Raw genomic sequence first — 17,868 nt, forward strand, 5'->3', positions numbered from 1 at the left:
AATATATTACATTGTTCTTGGAGGTATTTCTGTGTTTTAAAAATCCTAGGTCATTCATCTTGTCTAAATAATTTGTTATTTTAGTAAATTGTTTATAACAAGCTATCATTACCCAGATTTAATTGTAGAATTGAGAGTATGACATCTGTGATCAGACTGCAAGGGATTTAAATACTATTTATGTGACCTTAGGCAATGTTTTTCACTCTGTAACTCAGTTTTTTCACCTGTAAAATGGGCCTAATTGTAGTACTTCCTGGGGGTAGTGACAGGATTTTAAAGGGTCCTATTTGTGAAATACCTACTTGGTGCTAAAAAGAGCTGATAAATGTTCCCAGCGGTTGTTGTTACGGTTGTTGTCATTATTTTCGGTTATCTGTGACCTGCCTCTGAAAAAGGATCTGAGCAGGAGGATCCCCGAAGCAACAGAGCTGACTTTATGGGAGGAGCCCACTGTGGGTGTTGGCACTTAGGCACAAAGAAGCAGCTCAGCTTGCAAAGGAGACCAGGAGGCTATCCACTCCCTTCCTCCGGGAGAAAGCAAGCAGAAAGCCGCAGAGAGAGTTTGGACTTAGAAGGCAAGTGGAGAATCCTGGCTCTGCCTTTTATTGGAAATAACCTTGTGACATTGGATAGCTTCCTTAGCTTTGGTTTATCTTGAGTTCTTCGTCCCTAAAAATTAAGATAATCGCTTCTTCTGCCCGGGTTAAGGATTCATGAGATAAGGCCAGAGAAGGGATGCACACGGTTCCTTCTTCTCCGCAGGGCAGAGGTATTTCATTGCTTCCTAATAAGTGGTACCTTGGGCTCCAGTGACCATCGATGCAATCTCCAATAGTCTGGTGAAAAGAGAAGGTCAAGTTGATTCTTCCCCTAATCCCTTTAGTTTCATGAAGTCAGAGGAAAAATTATTCCCCTGAGTGTAAAAAGCAAAAAGCTTCAGAAATCCAGGAGACTTTAAAAAAAAAATAAAGCTTGATTAAAATGTAAAATACAGTGCAGATAATTTTACAAAACAACCGGCAATTAGGAAGCATTTATTAAAGTAGCTGTTAAAGAAATTAGTCATAAAAATGGAGATTTCAAGGTACTTCTCTCTCTCTCAGATCCCAGAAGAGGCTCCGGCTGCTCTGAATCACTTCCTCTCTCAGATCAGAGACAAAGGGAGCCAAAGGGAGGCTTCAGAGTCTTAGGGTTCAGAGGCAAGCGGGCATGAATCACTCCACCTGCCAGGTCCCGGTGCCCTGCCCTGGAGCCCCCACCCTGCCTCCTGTTTCCCAGTGCTGCCACTCGCTGCTGTGCGTGGAGCGTTTCTGGTTATTTCTTCTTTTTTTTTTTAAATATATTTTATTGATTTTTTACAGAGAGGAAAGGAGAGGGACAGAGAGCTAGAAACATCGATGAGAGAGAAACATCGATCAGCTGCCTCCTGCACACCCCCTACTGGAGATGTGCCCGCAACCAATGTACATGCCCTTGACCGGAATCGAACCCGGGACCTTTCAGTCCGCAGACCGACGCTCTATCCACTGAGCCAAACCGGTTTCGGCCGTTTCTGGTTATTTCTGATGCGTGGGTGATGGGTGTGTGTGTGTGTGTGTGTGTGTGTGTGTGTGTGTGTCCGCGCGTGTATGTAAGAGACCAAGATATTTGGGAGCTTGAGTGTGAGAGCTAAGCCTCTGTTGCCTGCACAGAATATTACCTTATTCATATCTAACTGTGTTACTACGTTGACCCCCAACCCCACTCTCACTCTGCCCTCATATCACCTCTACTCTATACCAACATCTCTTTTGCATATTCTGCTTTAAGAATTCCTATGCGTTGTGTTTTTTCTCATCTGTGTTAAGGCTCGGCATTGATATCATCGGCTCCACTAATTAGCTTCCTCGAGTCTGTTCATAGTTCACAGTCAGGACTCTGTACATAGTAGATGCTTCCTAAGTGCTTCTTGTTGCACTAATTAGAGTGGAGGCTCCCGAGGGCAAGGTCTGCTGTCTGCATCCTCATCCGTCTTCCCGCTGGTCCTTGCCCTGCGGGTCCGCAGGGCAGAGTTAATGGAGTTTTGGAAGACAGCAGATTTGCGATAGTCCAGTCATCAGTCTAAGCTGGAGAGGCCCCAAATAAACGTCCCAGTCACCAAACCCAATGCTGCTCCCTCAGGCAGCCACCGGGTGGATAATCAGGTTGTCATGGCAGCAGAGACCCTTGGAGGAGGCTTTGAATATAGCTGTGGAATAATTGTTTCAAAAGCATTTTGTAACCTTGGATCAGAGACGTAGAAAAGGGGATGTAGAACCATGTCATTTGCAGAAGCACCAACCAGAGCGAGACGGAGCACACTCGGGGCACCTGGAGATTGCTATGTGAGCCCCCCCCCCCCGAGATTGCTATGCAAGGCATGTCCGAGAGTGGTCAGGGGGAGTCATCATAGCAGCACGGACTTCTGTGGGTGGCAAAAGAGAAGGAGAAATTAGCTGTAAAAATGCCAGCCTCTGAAGTGCGATGGAATCTTGGTAGACGTTTGTGAAAGGGCCTAGAACATTCGGAAGGCCCACTCTGCATTGCATCAGCGGGATGACTGCATGCAGGCACTGTGTTTTATCCCAAAATGGAAATAATTAATTAAACATCAGCTTTTATCCAAAAGGATTTTTTCCTAGGCTTGGATTCTTGTAAATTTAAGAAATTACTATATAATACTCAGTGATGTAATACACAGTTATACAATATTCAGTTTTATAATAAATTCTTAATGGAACAGAATGAAATGTGTGAAATGTGAACCAAGGGTCTGCCACACTATCCCTTGATGGGTTTTGAAAAGGCTGATGTGGAAAAAAAATCCCATTTCTGAGTATGGCAACAATATAAGTAAAAATATAAGGCGAGTGTGTGGATAAGGTAAAACTTGGAGTTTGGGGATGATCATTGGGTGAGTAAAGCTTCCAAAGAAAACTTACCTTAATCAGACTGAGCTATTCTGGGAGATGTCGGTGAACTTTTTTTCAGTGCCTCATGCATGCCTCTGAAAATGGCCTTATTGCCCAACAGAAGAAGCAAGGTGTTTGCCTGGTTATGTCTAATTCAGAGCCATATCTAGAACAAGCCTCGTAAACATGTATTAAACCCACCGCAAATGTTTTCTACCTGTAACCGAGGATACCCAGAAAGTGGAAATGACAGGAAACCTTATGCAGTTATCGATATCAAAAGGTGCTCAGAGGATTTCATAATAGCCCACTGGAGACCTGCTTCCCTGTGATGGGATTAAAGGGCTCGAACACACGGCCAGGGCCAGCCTGGGGCTGAGTTGGGGGAGCAGAGTGGGGCTCTGGGACGCTTTCTGGAAGCTCTGAGATGAGATCAGTCTCCAAACTCCGCAGGGGGGTTGAGAACAAAGCTAAGGCTATAGAAGCAATAAATTATTCATCCAAAAGTCCATCTAGTATCCAGACCACCGTATTTGTGAGGGAGGTGACCCCTAAACAAGGCCAAGTCCAAATGAGCAACCAGCCCCAATAGTGGGTGCAGCAGCACCGAAAGGGGAGCAGACAGGAGCGGGTGAGGGGTGCGCAGGACCCTGTGAGGGGTGCGCAGGAGGGGGAGGGGTGCGCAGGAGGGGGGAGGGGTGCGCAGGAGCGGGTGGAGAGTGCGGAGTGACCCCGCAGCTGCCAAGAGTCCGTCTCCCAGGGAGGGTGCAGCATAAAGATACCAGTGGTGAGTGGGCAGATTCCAGAAAATTCCTCGACTCCTCCTCTAAATATCCTACCATGAACTTTTGAAGAGTAGAAAAATACCATCTCATCAATGGGAGGGGGGTGCAGTGCATAGAATTCAGAGAAATGCGATTGGTAGAGAGGATTCCGCACCTGATCCTGGGACAAGAACACACTTTCTCGCTTCATAAATGAACAGGACCTCAGGAATTGGGGGCACAGGCGCCATCCGCTTTGACTGAGCGATCTGTTCCGCAAAGGGGAAACACAGCAGGGAACATAGAACAGGCGGAGTAGGATTCAGGGCAGCAATCCTGTCGTGTCCACAAAGGATGCCACCACGGGGACTGCAGCAGATCAGATGAACACGCTGATTCACGTCCACTTCCTGCCGCTGCGTCTGAAGGACGCTCATCAGACACATGCCACATCCCCTCTCACGGCTTCTCTTCTGTGCAGATACTGGGCTTTAATTGCCAGAGGGGGAAATAATTATACGTCTGAACATGGTGTTAGATGAAGCCTCTCACCAAATCCGAGTGAAGAGGAGGAAGCAACGGGAAAGTGATCCTTTTGTGTTTCCCTTCTTACATCTGAAACTGAGTTAATGACTTCAGACCTCCTGACAAGAAAACATTCACACCTTTCCTCCCAAACCTTAGGAAGTGAAAGAGCTGCTCATCACCTACTTTACTTGATTATTCCAGCCTAGCTTTCCACAGCCCACATTTCTCAGAGAAAGACCTGCTTTTACCCTCACCTGGTGCCACTAAGGATGCAGCAGCCGGGGCCTACACCAAGACGTCATCTCTGGACCAAGCAGAGCCCGGCGGCAGGATTCTATTCCCTGCAACAGGCCTTCGCTGAGCACCCTGAGCATCCGGAGAGCCAGCTCCCTGCGGGGGAGACCCCGAGGTGGAGGCGGCCCTCCAGCCCCGCTCTGAGCAGCCGGAGCCCCCTGCCTCTCCAGCTCTGCTGCCCTCATTCACCAGAAAGCTGCAGCCTCAGTGCCCCCCACCGAAGGGGCCACCTCACCTCCCGCTGCCCGAGAAAGGACAGCCAGTCCTGGGCAGCCTGACAAGGGGCACGCTTCTCTGCCTTGAATTACACTCAGCTGCGCAGAGAACGGAGCGCTGGCTGGCTGAGGGGGGCCAGCACCCACTATTCCTGCCCCGGGTGTGGTTCTGGCATGGCTGCCCTGGCATGGCCAGGTCTGCAGAGCTGAGTTGCGTATTTTACACCGTCCCGGGGTGTGCTGTGACTGGGGATCGCAGTGCATCTTAGCTCATTACACGAATCCCCCCTCCTTCCCCGTGGTAGTGGCAGGACACGGGCCTTCTCCTGGTGAAGCTGAAAGTCCTGGTGTGCAGCGTCACCGTCCTCTGCTGGTACAAGCACTATACATACATGTGGGAATGTGTGTGTGAATGTATGTGTGATGCGTACATGAGCATGTAAAAGAGGTATTCCTGCTTTCTGAAAGTTTGCTTTTCGCCACTGCACTTTAGCCAGCCCTGCGTTGGCACCTGTTTTTGCTAACGGAAAAATCCGCAGAGGATGCTTGCATTTACAGAAAAGGGCGAAAAGTGAGAGTAGCGTGCAGCCTTTGTTTGCCACCAGCTGTGGAAGTGGCAGCGTGCACCCACAGGGGGAGGCCCCCGCCGAGCTCCTTCCTGGGACTCACTCGCCGTGTCTCAGCATCAAGCACCGGAGCTCTGTGGGTCTGTGGGCCTCTGGGCTTTCTCTCAGTTTATTCCGTGCATCCGTCAGCAAGATGTGTCCTATGGCATCAGAAAGCCTAAGGGCTGGTAAGGCTGTCGCACTTAGAGCAATCCTGGACATAAGCAAGCATTTTGATAGGGATGAACCAAATAGAGACATTGTATGTGCGTTGAGTTTCATTTCAGGGATGCTATTAAATGCTTCCATGCAAAGTAATGGTCATTGCTTGTTCACTTTGAGCCATTTTGTCTGAGGAAACTTGCATAGGACTCTACCTTCGGAGAGCAGGGGAACCTGTATGTGTGTATTGATTGAGTCTCTAACCGCAGAATGCTAATCTCGGAGGAGGGCTGTATCAGCCAGGTTCTGACAAACAAACTAGCCACTTTAACAAACAAACCCCCAAATGAATAATAGCTCAAACCCAGTGTAAGTTACTGCTAACTCAGGGAAAGTTAAAAGAGCTATCTTTGGCCCCCAGGTGCCTCTCCTCCAGGTCACAATTCAGGATCCTAAGCTCCTCCCACCTGGTGGCTCCATCTCTAAGGCCCACCTCCGCCTCCGGAGATGGCTGTGCTGAATTGGCTGCATCAAGCTGGTGGGAATCGAAAAGCCTGCAGCACCGCTTGCTGGAGATACTCCTGGGCCAGGACAAACATCACTTTTGCTCACACTCCGTTGGCTGGAATCATCAGGTCACATGGCCACGCCTAACTGCAAAGGAGGCTGGGAGAGGCAGTGAAGCCGAGTGCCCACAAGAGGGAATAGGTTCCATGACAACTAGCCAGTCCCTGCCCCAGGGACAGTGCAGGAATACAGGGCGTGGCCGGCATTTTCTTAGAGCTGATCACTCTGTTGGGAAAATAGACTCTACCTACCGGAGCAATTCTGCACTTGTGCGCTTCAGATAAAGGGCCAAATGGGGGAGTGCTGTACCAGCTGCGTGAGGAACGCACTGTCGCTGGGGATGACAGACCACCTTACAAGTGGGGTGTCAGTACAGTCCTGAAAGGGGGCAGGTTTTAGACCAGTTGGCAGGAGCAGGGAGAGTGTGGCATGGAAAGAAAGATAAAAGCATCTGCGCAGAAGTGAGAGGGGGTCATTCCAGAAACAAGGAAACGTGTCTGGCAAGAAAGGAGGCAAAGACTTTCATCATCAAAGAAAGCATTTGAGCTAAAAGATGGCACTGACCTCTGGTTTGGAAATGTGTCTATTTCTAAGATCAAGTGCAATCTCAGTTACTGAGATAATGTAAGAGATGCTGTGAGGTCAATTTCAGACCTATACTGAATAATCTTGCTACCTCCATGTCTAAAGCATTTAAAAAATCATATCTAAATCCAGGATTTACCCAGACTCACAGGTTAAAGATTTCAAGTTTGGAGTATTGCAGGTGAGAAGTTTTATCCCAATAGACACTAACAGTAAACATGAACTATAGGTGGGTGTGTGATACAGAATTTGTCCTTTAAGCAGGTGGGCTTTTTAAAAAGAAGTCATGGTATTCTCCTGTCAGTTATACTTCCTAAAAAGAACTTAAAATTTTTTTATTCAAGTATCTTTGGCATACAATATTATACAGTTTTAGGTGTATAATATAGTGATTCAACATTTATATTCCTTATGATGTGGTCTCCACAATAAGTCTAGTAACCATCTGTCACCATACAAAGTTATTACAATATTATTGATGGTATTCGCTGTGTTGTACACTACATCCCTGTGGCTTACTTATTTTATAACTAGAAATTTGTACCTCATATTTCTCTTTACCTTTTTCACTCATCCCCCCTACCCTACCCTCTGGCAAGCATTAGTTTGTTCTATGAGTCTGTTTCTGTTTTGTTTTATTTTTTGTTTTGTTGGGGTTTTTTTTTTATTCCACATTTAAGTGAAATTATACAGCATTTTTCTTAGTCTGACTTACTTCACTTAGCATAATACCTTCCAGGTTCATCCATGTTGTCACAAATGGCAAGATTTCATTTTTATGATTAATATTTCATTGTATATGTATTACATCTTAATCAATTTTTAAATGGACACCTAGGTTACTTTCATATCTTGCTTTTGTAAATAATGCTGCAGTAACCATAGGGGTGTGTTATTTTTTTAACTAATACTCAGAAATGGAGTTGCTGTGTCCTAAGGCAGATCATTTTTAATTGTTTGAGGAACCTCCACACTGTTTTCCACAGTGACTGCACCAATTTGCAATTCCACTAATAGTGCACAAGGATTCCCTTTCCTCAAAATCCTCTCCAACACTTGTTGTTTGTTGACTTTTTGATGATAGCCATTCTGACAGGTGTGAGTGATACCTCACTGTGGTTTTGAATTGCATTTCTCTGATGATTAGTGATGTTGAGCATCTTTTCTTGAAAGTTGGCCATCCACATGTCTTCTTTGGAGAAATGTCTATTCATGTCCTTTGTCCAAATTTTAATCAGATTATTTGTTGTTGTTTTTATGCTCAGTTGTGTGATTTCCTGATATATTTTGGATATCCCTTATCAGATCTATAATTTGCAAATATCTTCTCCCATTCAGTGAGCTGTCTTTTTCTTTTATTGATGATTTCTTTTGCTGTGCACAAGATTTTCATTTTAATATAGTTCCATTTGTTTATTTTTGCTTTTGTTTCCCTTGCCCAAGGAGACAGATCCAAAAAGATATTGCTTTGATTGTATTTCCCATATTTTCATTCTATCTACTTTTCCCTGAGATCCAAATTAAGTCCGATGACATCACAGTGCCAGTTTGAAAGTGATGTGCTTGCTCTCTGCCCTTGGAGTCTCTCTGGCTCTCTTCCTCTGTCCAGGAGAATGCGTTTATTATAATATTACATATACATATGCATGTGGGAGTGTAGCCTTTCATTAAAATTCTTTTCATAAGAAGTGTAACATTTATGGGCTTATTAGTTTTGTGGCTACTTAAGGGACATTGTGTGAAAGAATAATGTTTACCTACCATTTTTTTGCCCACAGCCTTAACAGAGAGGTAGATTTATTTTCCAAGACCATTTTTATTTGCCTTGCATATCAGGAAACTATAACAACAAATAATTCATTTGTACCTTAAGCCTTTAAGAAATTAACTACCACCAACTCTGAGTCATAGCAATTAATTGATGCAAGGCTGTGTGAATTTCAGCATACTGTCTTATTTATTATCCTTTCTGTCCATGGCAATACCTCTGCCTACCAGTGTGGCAGGTCAGGTACCCACCTCCATCCCTCCATTACAGGTGAGGAATCTGAGATGGAGATGTGCAGGTACAGTCCCAAGATCTGGGCACACCTGTGCCTCAGACAGGGCTGGAACTCAGGGCGCCTGGCCCCTTGCCCTAGGATCCGTCGCCTTTCCAACGTGACCGTACCTATATCTGTGGAGGAAACTGGCCATTTGGATAATAACCGCTGAAATGTAGCTTCTTTTAGGAGGATGGGTTTATACACACACATATTCATGCAGAAAGCGAAGGATGACATCATATCTGATAAGCAAGAGTGAAGTGTAACCATGAACTGAATGAGAAGTCAAATAACTAATCTATTAGGACGCTTCCCCCAAATCACATGATGTACCACTCAGATTCATTATTTTTGGTTGAATGTCATTTCCCATAACTTCTTGGACTGTTTGCATATTGATAAATGTATTTTTAGGTTTCAGAACATTATAATTCTTTGGGCACTTTCCCAATCTTTGAAACTTATATGTTGGTGGGGAAAATATAAAGCTATCTTTTTTCTTCATAGAGTACAATAAGCATCCGTGGGGTACTTACTGAATATTACACATTGTGACAGGCCCTGGGGATTAGATAATCTGTGCCCCCAGAAAACTCAGATTGTACAGGGAGCTTGAGGTAAGGACTATAAAAATTGGGCAGGAACAACATCCTGGTCCTAGTTACCTACTGATATCTTAGCTTTGTTGGAGAAATTAGATTTTTCAAAATAACAGGCAACCAGTTCAGGACTTATGCCCTTTGGGTGAAATAAACTCCACCAACATGGGCTGAAAGGAGCAAGAGTGAAGGTCTGAAGCAAGTGGTGAGGAAGCTGCCCTGAGACCAGCTCCCTCGCAGAGAAAATGCCTTCGCTCCTGCAGAGGGAGCAGTACCTCCTCCCACAGCTCCAGCACAGGGGCCCTCACCCAGGCTCAGCCCCAGGGGGTCAGCTGGGGAGCAGAGGAATGTGTCTCACTGTAGTGGGGTTTACTGTCCATGCTGACAACAGGGTGGATCTCCTGGGACAGAGTGACCCGTGTGGCAGCCCCTGCACTCCAAAGCAACCCTGCCATTAATTAGTGACAGGGCATCTCAGTCACTTCCCGATCAGCATCAGTGTGCAGCGAGGCCTTCCCGGGAGGACCAGGAAGAGGAAAGCTTTTGGGGCTGGGGGAGGGGCTGGGAGACATGCTTAGCCCCATTATTTACTCACTCGATTCGATGTTTTTACAGTCCGAAGTCACAAAAGTTGTAACCAAGAGAAGCCAGGCTGCACGTACCATTTTTAAAATGTCAGCAGCCTAGCAGAAACATTAGACATAAATCACACGTTATATTGTATTTGCAATTAAACAGATCAAATGTAATGTCCACAGAAAAGCCTCAGTAATTAGTAAGAAGATTAATATAGTGAAATGTCCCTGGTTTAGCAGGCTTCCCAAGCAAAGCCGAAATAAAGAATTGAGCATATTATCAAATAGTGTGTGAATATTAATGCCCCAAAATCTAAGTCCCCAGGTCCCTGATGCAATTATTTTCCATTCACATTAATTGTTCCTAACAGATGACATTAATGACTTTGAGTTAAAATGTGTCCACGGGAAGATTTCACAAGATCAATGCTGTTTAGAAATAAGGTCACTTTTATAATCATTTGCTCAGATTTTAACCACTGCTCAACATAATGAGGTTAACATGGTGATTGTTTGTTCATGTGAATACCAAAAGTTAATTTTTACACCAGCCAGTAAGTGTATTGGGGTGTTCGCAGTTTTCTTACTACTTATTTTCCAGCCACTACTTATTTTTTTCCCTGCAGCTTATTTTCCATCACAGACTGACAGACTGTGAAAGTGTGATTATTGTTGATAAGCTGTAATTTGCGCACGCATGTATATAGAACACCGGTGAACTAGAATAAACTCTTTTGAGTCAGGATATGTATTATCCATTCGAGACATGTCAACTCTTTTGAGATTTACCTGTCCAGGGTAGGGTTTTGGAACGAAGAATTAAATCATCACGATTCCATGTTTCTGCTTGTTTTCACCTAGAAACTTCACTCACGCATCTTACATCTTTCATCCGGAGATTTGCTCGCAGAGGTGGAAAGGAGCCGGAGTCTGACACAGACACGGAGTGATGTTGCGATGCACGTGAGTTCCCCGGTGCCTTCAGAATACTTGTTTAGGTGGTTGTTTCTCCTCCATCAAGTTCAATGTTGTGAGAGAACCACAGTGTGCCTCGCTGAAGCATTGTCAGGCAGATGAAATGCTTTCCTGTGATCTCTGAAACTCAGTCTCACGGCCGCCCGCCGAGAGAGTAGGCCGAAAGTGTCACTCTCGGCAAAAATATCATAAATCTTGGCTTTGTTCCCACGATACCTTTTGGGGTATTGATTACATCTCAGAGTCTCTGAGAAATGGTCAAGGAGCTTTTTATTAAAGCCCATGTTCCATATTAGTCATCCTCCTTTCATGATATATTATGTATGAACTTTTAAAAATTCATGGGCTGTACAATTTTTTTCTTCAGCAAGGGTTAGCTTTGTGCTTATTTGGCAAAACTTTAACCAGCATGGCTTTTAAGTATCATTGACCTAAAAAAAAGTAACTTGAAAAAAACCACAGCCAAATAAATATATATGGAAAAATCTTTTGCTTAAAACAATGACAGATGAACATTGTGAATAACTGGCTTTTTATTTTACTGTATAATTTTTATAAGTATAGATAGAATATCCTTTATCAAAAGTAAATGTTCTCAAGTTAGATTGAAATGAAATTTTAGTGGAATTCCATCACTTTAAATATTTATGAATATCTTAATGGCATCCTATCTGTAATATGGCCTTAAGGTCAGGAATATTTTAAGTGTGCAGTTTTTATCCAAGGAACTCTTGCCTTCATTTTCTCTATCCTTTTTCTTAGCTAAAATTATGGATTTTTGTATTGCATTTTTCACAGTAAGGATGTTAAAGCACACGAGTGATTCAAGATAGTAGTCTAAAATATACTTTGAATAGTGCAAACGGGGTGTATTTTGCCAAGTAAATCAAAATAAGATAATGTTGCAGTGGAAGCCAGTATACATTTTTTAAAGAAGAATTTTAATAGTTATCATTTTCTATTACAAATTATAACTCTTCTCAGTAAGATATCTGGTATATATGTCCAGGAGGTCTGCTGTTGTTAGGGCCTTACTCTAGCATAGTGGCTAGGACCTGGGTCTGACATTGGCGTCATATTGATTGGGTGCCCTTAGATATTAACACCTCACCACCTCAGTTTCCCCATCTTAAAATGAGCATAATGATGGTTGGATGTTTGTTTTTCTGAGGATTGTGGTGAGGATTACGTGAGATAATATATGAAATGTACTTAACATAGTGCCTGTTAACAACAGTGTCAGTAATAAGCTACCTGCTGCTTTAGCCCTCTTCTGTTCTTCAAAAGAATGTGGCACCATGGCACAGCCACACAATTGCATGACAAAGATGGAGACTGATAACTGAGCATGGTATTTACTAGCGTGTCTCTCTGGCAGCTCACATCAGTGATCCCTGGAAACAAAACATACCTTCTGTTGGCTGTTGCTCATCACGGCTCCTGCATGCAAGGCGTCAGACAATGATGGCCTGTCAAGAAGTATTATCCAGGGCCCCTGAGGGAGGCTCTAAATTTATGATTTAGTTAAAGAGCCAAGATATTTATTTTAAAAAACATTTTTTAATAATAGTAGCAACACCTAAAAGTTACTAAGCATTGCTATATGCTAGGAGTTGTTCAAAATTTACAATAATCTTATGTAGGGTGTGTTTTCATTCTCTCCACTTACGAAGAAAGAAATTGAGGCATGGATGAGTTAAGTAATTTTCCCAACATCAAAGTTAGCAAGTGGAATAGCCAGGATTTAAACAAAACAAATGGCCTCGGAGTTCAAGCGCTCAATCACAGAACAGTGACTCAGTAGAGTAGATAATCCTATATGATAATCATGTGCTGTGAAGAGAGAAACTGCAGGAAAAAGAGCTCACTTCACAGCTGTGATGTCAGAGATTCTGAGTCCCTTATTAAATTCAAACAACGATTGTCTAAGGTGGGAGAATGGTGGGAGAATTTCTCAGTAGGGAGGACTAGCTGCTTCCTCTTTTTTGCAGGGAATTACTCTATAATCTCTCTCTCTCTCTCTCTCTCTCTCTCTCTCTCTCTCTCTCTCTCTCACACACACACACACACATACACACACACACACACACACACACACACACACACACACTCCCCCCCTCCCCCCTCCAATTCCACTGCCCATGGCCATACCTTTGGTCCTGCTCAGCTCGGCCCAGGTTGGACTGTGAGATCACACAACACGCTACCATGAAATCCACAGAATAGGTAGACCCTTCTCATAGCTGCTCCTAGGGGCTTTCTACACAAGGCACAGAGCCTGGGCCAGCAGCATCGAGGTACCTGCGAACTTGTTAAAAGTACCACAGCTGAGGTCCCACCTCAGAATGAATGAGGATCTGTATTGAACAAGACCCTGGATGATTTGTGTCCACACTAAAGTGTAAAAGCCTGGCTTGGAGGATATGTCTCTGCTTAAACACCCCAACCCCACCTGCCTCCATGACATTGATGGGCCTTTCTCACCTCCTAGAGAATCCCCTATCACATCTGGGCATCTCAAGTTCAAGGTCAAGGGAGAGGCAGCCGTTTCTTCCTCCTCCAGCTCACCTTCCCAGTTCTAACTTCCTGTCACCTGAATCCAGCAGCTAAGCCATGGGTGCACACATGGGCAACAACTGGGCAAGAACGTGTCCTTGTTAAAAGAGGCCTAGGAATGGAGTGAGGTTGCAATAACAATAATGCTGATAAGTGTATTGGGAAGAGATAGGCGAGAAATACAAGCTTCAATATCTTGGGAAAAGGTGGAATATAAACTGTAACGAAGCCATGCAGAGTATGAAAAGGGCCATTGGGGAGGCTTAGGTCTGGGTGGCCATGCAACACACCTCTGTCAGAGCAAAGCTAGTCCTGAGCAAACCACCACGTGCTTACTCAGGCAACCAAATATGGAGAACAGAATGAGAACACAGGAAGCACGCCGCAGAAGTGATGCCCTATATGATATTTCTGAGGGGCCCTTCAGGGTGTCCACATGGCCGCAGTCCCGAAGCCAGACACCAGGTGTGTCTGTGCAGTAAGACCACTGGTTGGAGGCATCGGTCGAGATACAAATATGAACTCACCTTAAATCACATCCAGCAATAAACAAGGTCGTATCAATAGATCTCATTAAAAGCTGGAGTTTAAGACAAGTTTTTCCTTTAATTGATATTTACAGTCCAATTCTAGGGGGGAGGGGCAGGGAAATAGAGTAATACAATATTTTTTTGGTCCTTTTAAGATCACTTAAAGAGATTGTTATGCCGCAAAAATGAAGTATTGATAGCAAGGCAGATGCCTAACAGTGGAAATCTAGCATGATTAAGCGTTATGGATATTGATTAGGCAGCAAATTAGACAGGCCCTCTGTACGTAGGTAGGGGTTTCAGATTCACCACAAGTACTCTCAGTACAGAATTCTCTTCACTCCCCGAGCCGATGTTTAGTCACCGTCAGTTAGAATTGCATTTGGAGGACACTGATAAGTACTCGGGTACTAAAGGCACCTATAAAGTGTCAATAAATTGCATACTTAAATGGCTTTGCCATTCTGCAAGTGACACAAAGACAGATGGTTCCCCATCTAAGTGTTCCTGAGACAAAGCTTTACATAGATAGGAGAGCGGAATGAGACGGTAATGGAGAGAGTCCATTCCCGTGGCCGGGTGCTCAATTAATTTAGCCTGTCCAGTTTGTGTTGCTTCATCTGTTACGTGAGGGTCCCATAAAGCGGCTGTGAAGAAGAGCCGGGATGTTTACAACTTGGTCACCCGTGCCTCGTGCAGACCCACTAGAACTTGAACCACCTGGATCTTCGGCATGGGTACCAGATCTATTTGATAAGACAGCCTTTACCGTTTGGACAGCCAACTGATATGAAAATCCCGTCATCTTTCAGAACCTCATTAGTCCTGATGAGGTTGGTGTTGCACTATGCATGGCCTCCTGGAAGGTGGCACAGAAATGCCCTGGCATCGGATTCCTGACTTAACATGAGGCATCAGAGCCCGAGGGTAATCTGGTAGAACTGCCCCACTCTACAAGGTCCGTGGAGTCTGTGGAAGTCAACTGTTTCACTTGCTCAAGCTCTCCTATCTGGGGCAGTGTGCATCAGGTGCTAGGCCCGAGTCCAACGCTCATGTTCTTAAACTCCAGCCAAAGATATGACTCTGGTTTCTTCCTTTTGTAGCATTAGAGTCATGTTTTGATACTGGTCTGCTTCCTTGACCAGCCTGACTAGATAAAATGGGAAACTTCCATTGTGACCTTCTACCTAATGAGGATGGTAGCTCTCAATAATCAGGCACTACCTAGTCCAGATACTGTGCCATATGCCTCCCATCTACAACCCCAGCTTTAAACCCTAGAAGGCAGGCAATATTGTCATTATTCGCTTTTTAAAAAGAAAACTGTAGCTCTGAGAGATTGATTTGCTCTGTTCACTTCTGCCTCACTAGGAGGTTGAGTGGTATTTCCTGTCCCCTGAGCCAAGCCCAGCTCAGAGCTTCCCTCCTTTTTCAGGAATGCCAGCTGAGCGCCAAGTCAGGAGCCCCTGCTTTGAAAGGCCCTGGCGTGGGGGTTGTCCTCCCCGGTCACCTCTGTCCCCGCAGTCGCTGCAGCAGCAGTGAGCTGTCTCTTTCCAGCACCTGCAGCGAGTACTCCAGCGGCTCCTCCTGCACATGGCACGATGGGAAGAACCTCAGGAAAAGGGTAAGGCCTCCTTTCAAGGCGCATCGCCATCAGAGTGAACCAGAAAGTAACCTTCTAGAAGGAAGGTGGGAGGGAGGGCTAAGAAGGAGTGACCATTTTTCTGAGTGCCTGTTAATTTACTCCTCACAAAAACTCTGTAGGGAGATAATGGTGTCCCCATTATGAGGCAGAGGAACCAGGCCCACACAAGGTGAAGTTACTTGCCAGAAGTCACACAGCGCGTGAGGAGGGGAATGTTGATTTGATCCCCGATGACTTGGACATTGTGGGAGGGAGTTGGGAAGACGAAGACAGTTCCTTCAGTGCTTCGGTGGAGCCTGGAACCTGGAGCCCTGGCCTGATGGAACTGTCCACGCTACAGACCAACTCAGACGCTTCCCATTCGCTCTCTGGACATCCCCCATCACTGTGTTGCTCTGAGAGGCTTTACTGTTCAGTGCTAATGAGTCAGCAAGACCACTTGCCACGCCAGTCCAGACTGAGCATCCCATGACAGTGCCAAGAGAATTTTGCTTTTTTTTTTTTTCCTGGAGAATAGGGAGAATGGTAGATTATCTCAATAAATGGCCAGAATTTTGGAAGTATCGTTCACTTTGTAAAAATATATTGCTCAAAAATAGCATATATTATATTAACCTTCTCTACTCAGTGCTATAGCCTCATAAAAGGTTAAGTTACTTGCCAGAAGTCACACAACTAATTGACTATAAATTGGAGGGTAGCATGATAGAGAAAGAAAATACCATGATAGATGGCCGGCACCAGGGCTCAGTGAAGGTCACATGTCCCTGTTTTGATGCTGGGAGTCCCTTTACCAGTCTTGCAAATAACTCTACTGCTATAATGAGTCCCACCTGCAAAGTGGGCTCACACAGCCGGAGATTCCTTCATGCTTTTTACAAATATCTTTGCACAGTGGTGTGAGCCAAGTATCTGAAATAGCTGTTTTTGCAGTTTCCTAATGTTGAAGAAAAGCCAAGAGTAAATGAGAAGAGAAACCCCAAATCAGACTTTTTGGAGGTCATTTTTTTATTATTCTTATAAATTAAGTTTACAATTTCAGAAGCATAGAAACCAGAAAATTCCATTAACTTCCAGAAAATATTGGTGAGGGGCTAACTTCGTCATACCCTGAACAATAACTCGGGGAAGGATTTTTAACTAGAATTTAGGGCTTATTCCCTTGGACTCAGACTTCTAATACAAAGCGAGCAGTCTGGTGCATTATCAAAACTGTTCCTTTGAAGGAGATGTTTGGGGTTGTGAGTAATGACTGCTCGGGGCCTGGCTCTCAACCAGCTGGGAAGATGGTCAGGGATGTCCCCTCTCGTTGTCACTGGCTCCCAGCGCTCCTTGCTCTGCTGTTTTGCCCTCACACTCATCCTTTTTCTCCCTCTCAGAGCCTTTTTCTTATTTTCTTTCTACCTTTGGCTGAAATTCTTCCAATTAGAACAATCTTTCATCGTCTAGGGAAACCTCTTTCCTGAAAACGGAGCAATAAGGTTCTTAGGACAATTCATGCACACTCAGGTGGCCGTGTTCCAGAGATTTCAGGGTCCCGGCTCAGAATGGCCGTGGTGCACCAGCACACTGTCACACGGCACAGAGAAAAGCCCCAGTTCTCAGGGACCCAGCCAACTAGACAGTCTTGCAACGACAGCTCAAATTCTTATTACTTAAGGAACTTCTGCAGTTCTTACTATGTGCCAGGTACTCATTTAGTATTAACTTATATAATAAATATATATAATATGAATTTGAATGTGAATACAATATTAACTTACATATGAATAAATATATAGCCAATGGCTCTTATATACCTTTTTAGAACTGTTTTGTTTAGAAACAGAAAGAAAGCCCGCATGAAATACTCAGCCTGCCCTCCATGGAGCGATTCGGCCTCATTAATGAGTAACTACCATGTGCCACACAGTTTTGTTAGCACTTCCTAAGTATTAGCTGATTTAATGTTCAGGACAGCTTATTAAATAGCACCCCCCACTCCCCCATTTTATAGATGAGGAAACTGAGATGCTGAGCAATTAAGGAAATTGCCCAAGATCTCATAGCCAGTAAGTAGCAGAGCTGGCTGTTGATTCCAGAACCTTCACTCTTAACCACTCAGCTATACCAGCCTTGTTGAATCAGCCCAAAACTTGGAGGAGTTGTTCCAATTGTTGGGATGGATTTGTTCCCAATAAGACCAATAATGTCCTTTAAAAAAATGTGTAGAACTGTAGTCCAGTCAAGAAATTGGAAAGGACTGTGAGTTAAACCCAAGCCCCTGCCTCAGCAGCATTTTCAGCCAACT

At 44.5% G+C, this 17,868-nt stretch overlaps 1 protein-coding gene across 5 annotated transcripts in view; it reads left to right on the forward strand.

Annotated features, from left to right (window-relative positions):
- The window catches only part of NCKAP5 (NCK associated protein 5), a 965,452-nt gene that overhangs the window by 826,171 nt on the left and 121,413 nt on the right, over nt 1–17,868 (forward strand). For all 5 annotated transcript variants that reach the window (XM_079782414.1, XM_079782415.1, XM_079782418.1 and 2 more), the window contains 2 exons: nt 10,734–10,835; nt 15,369–15,557. In XM_079782414.1, the coding sequence (XP_079638540.1) occupies nt 10,734–10,835; nt 15,369–15,557 (291 nt within the window). The remainder of the gene's footprint in view (nt 1–10,733; nt 10,836–15,368; nt 15,558–17,868) is intronic.

This window comes from Cnephaeus nilssonii (assembly GCF_951640355.1).
Source record: "Cnephaeus nilssonii genome assembly, chromosome: 10".
Taxonomy (NCBI): domain Eukaryota; kingdom Metazoa; phylum Chordata; class Mammalia; order Chiroptera; family Vespertilionidae; genus Cnephaeus; species Cnephaeus nilssonii.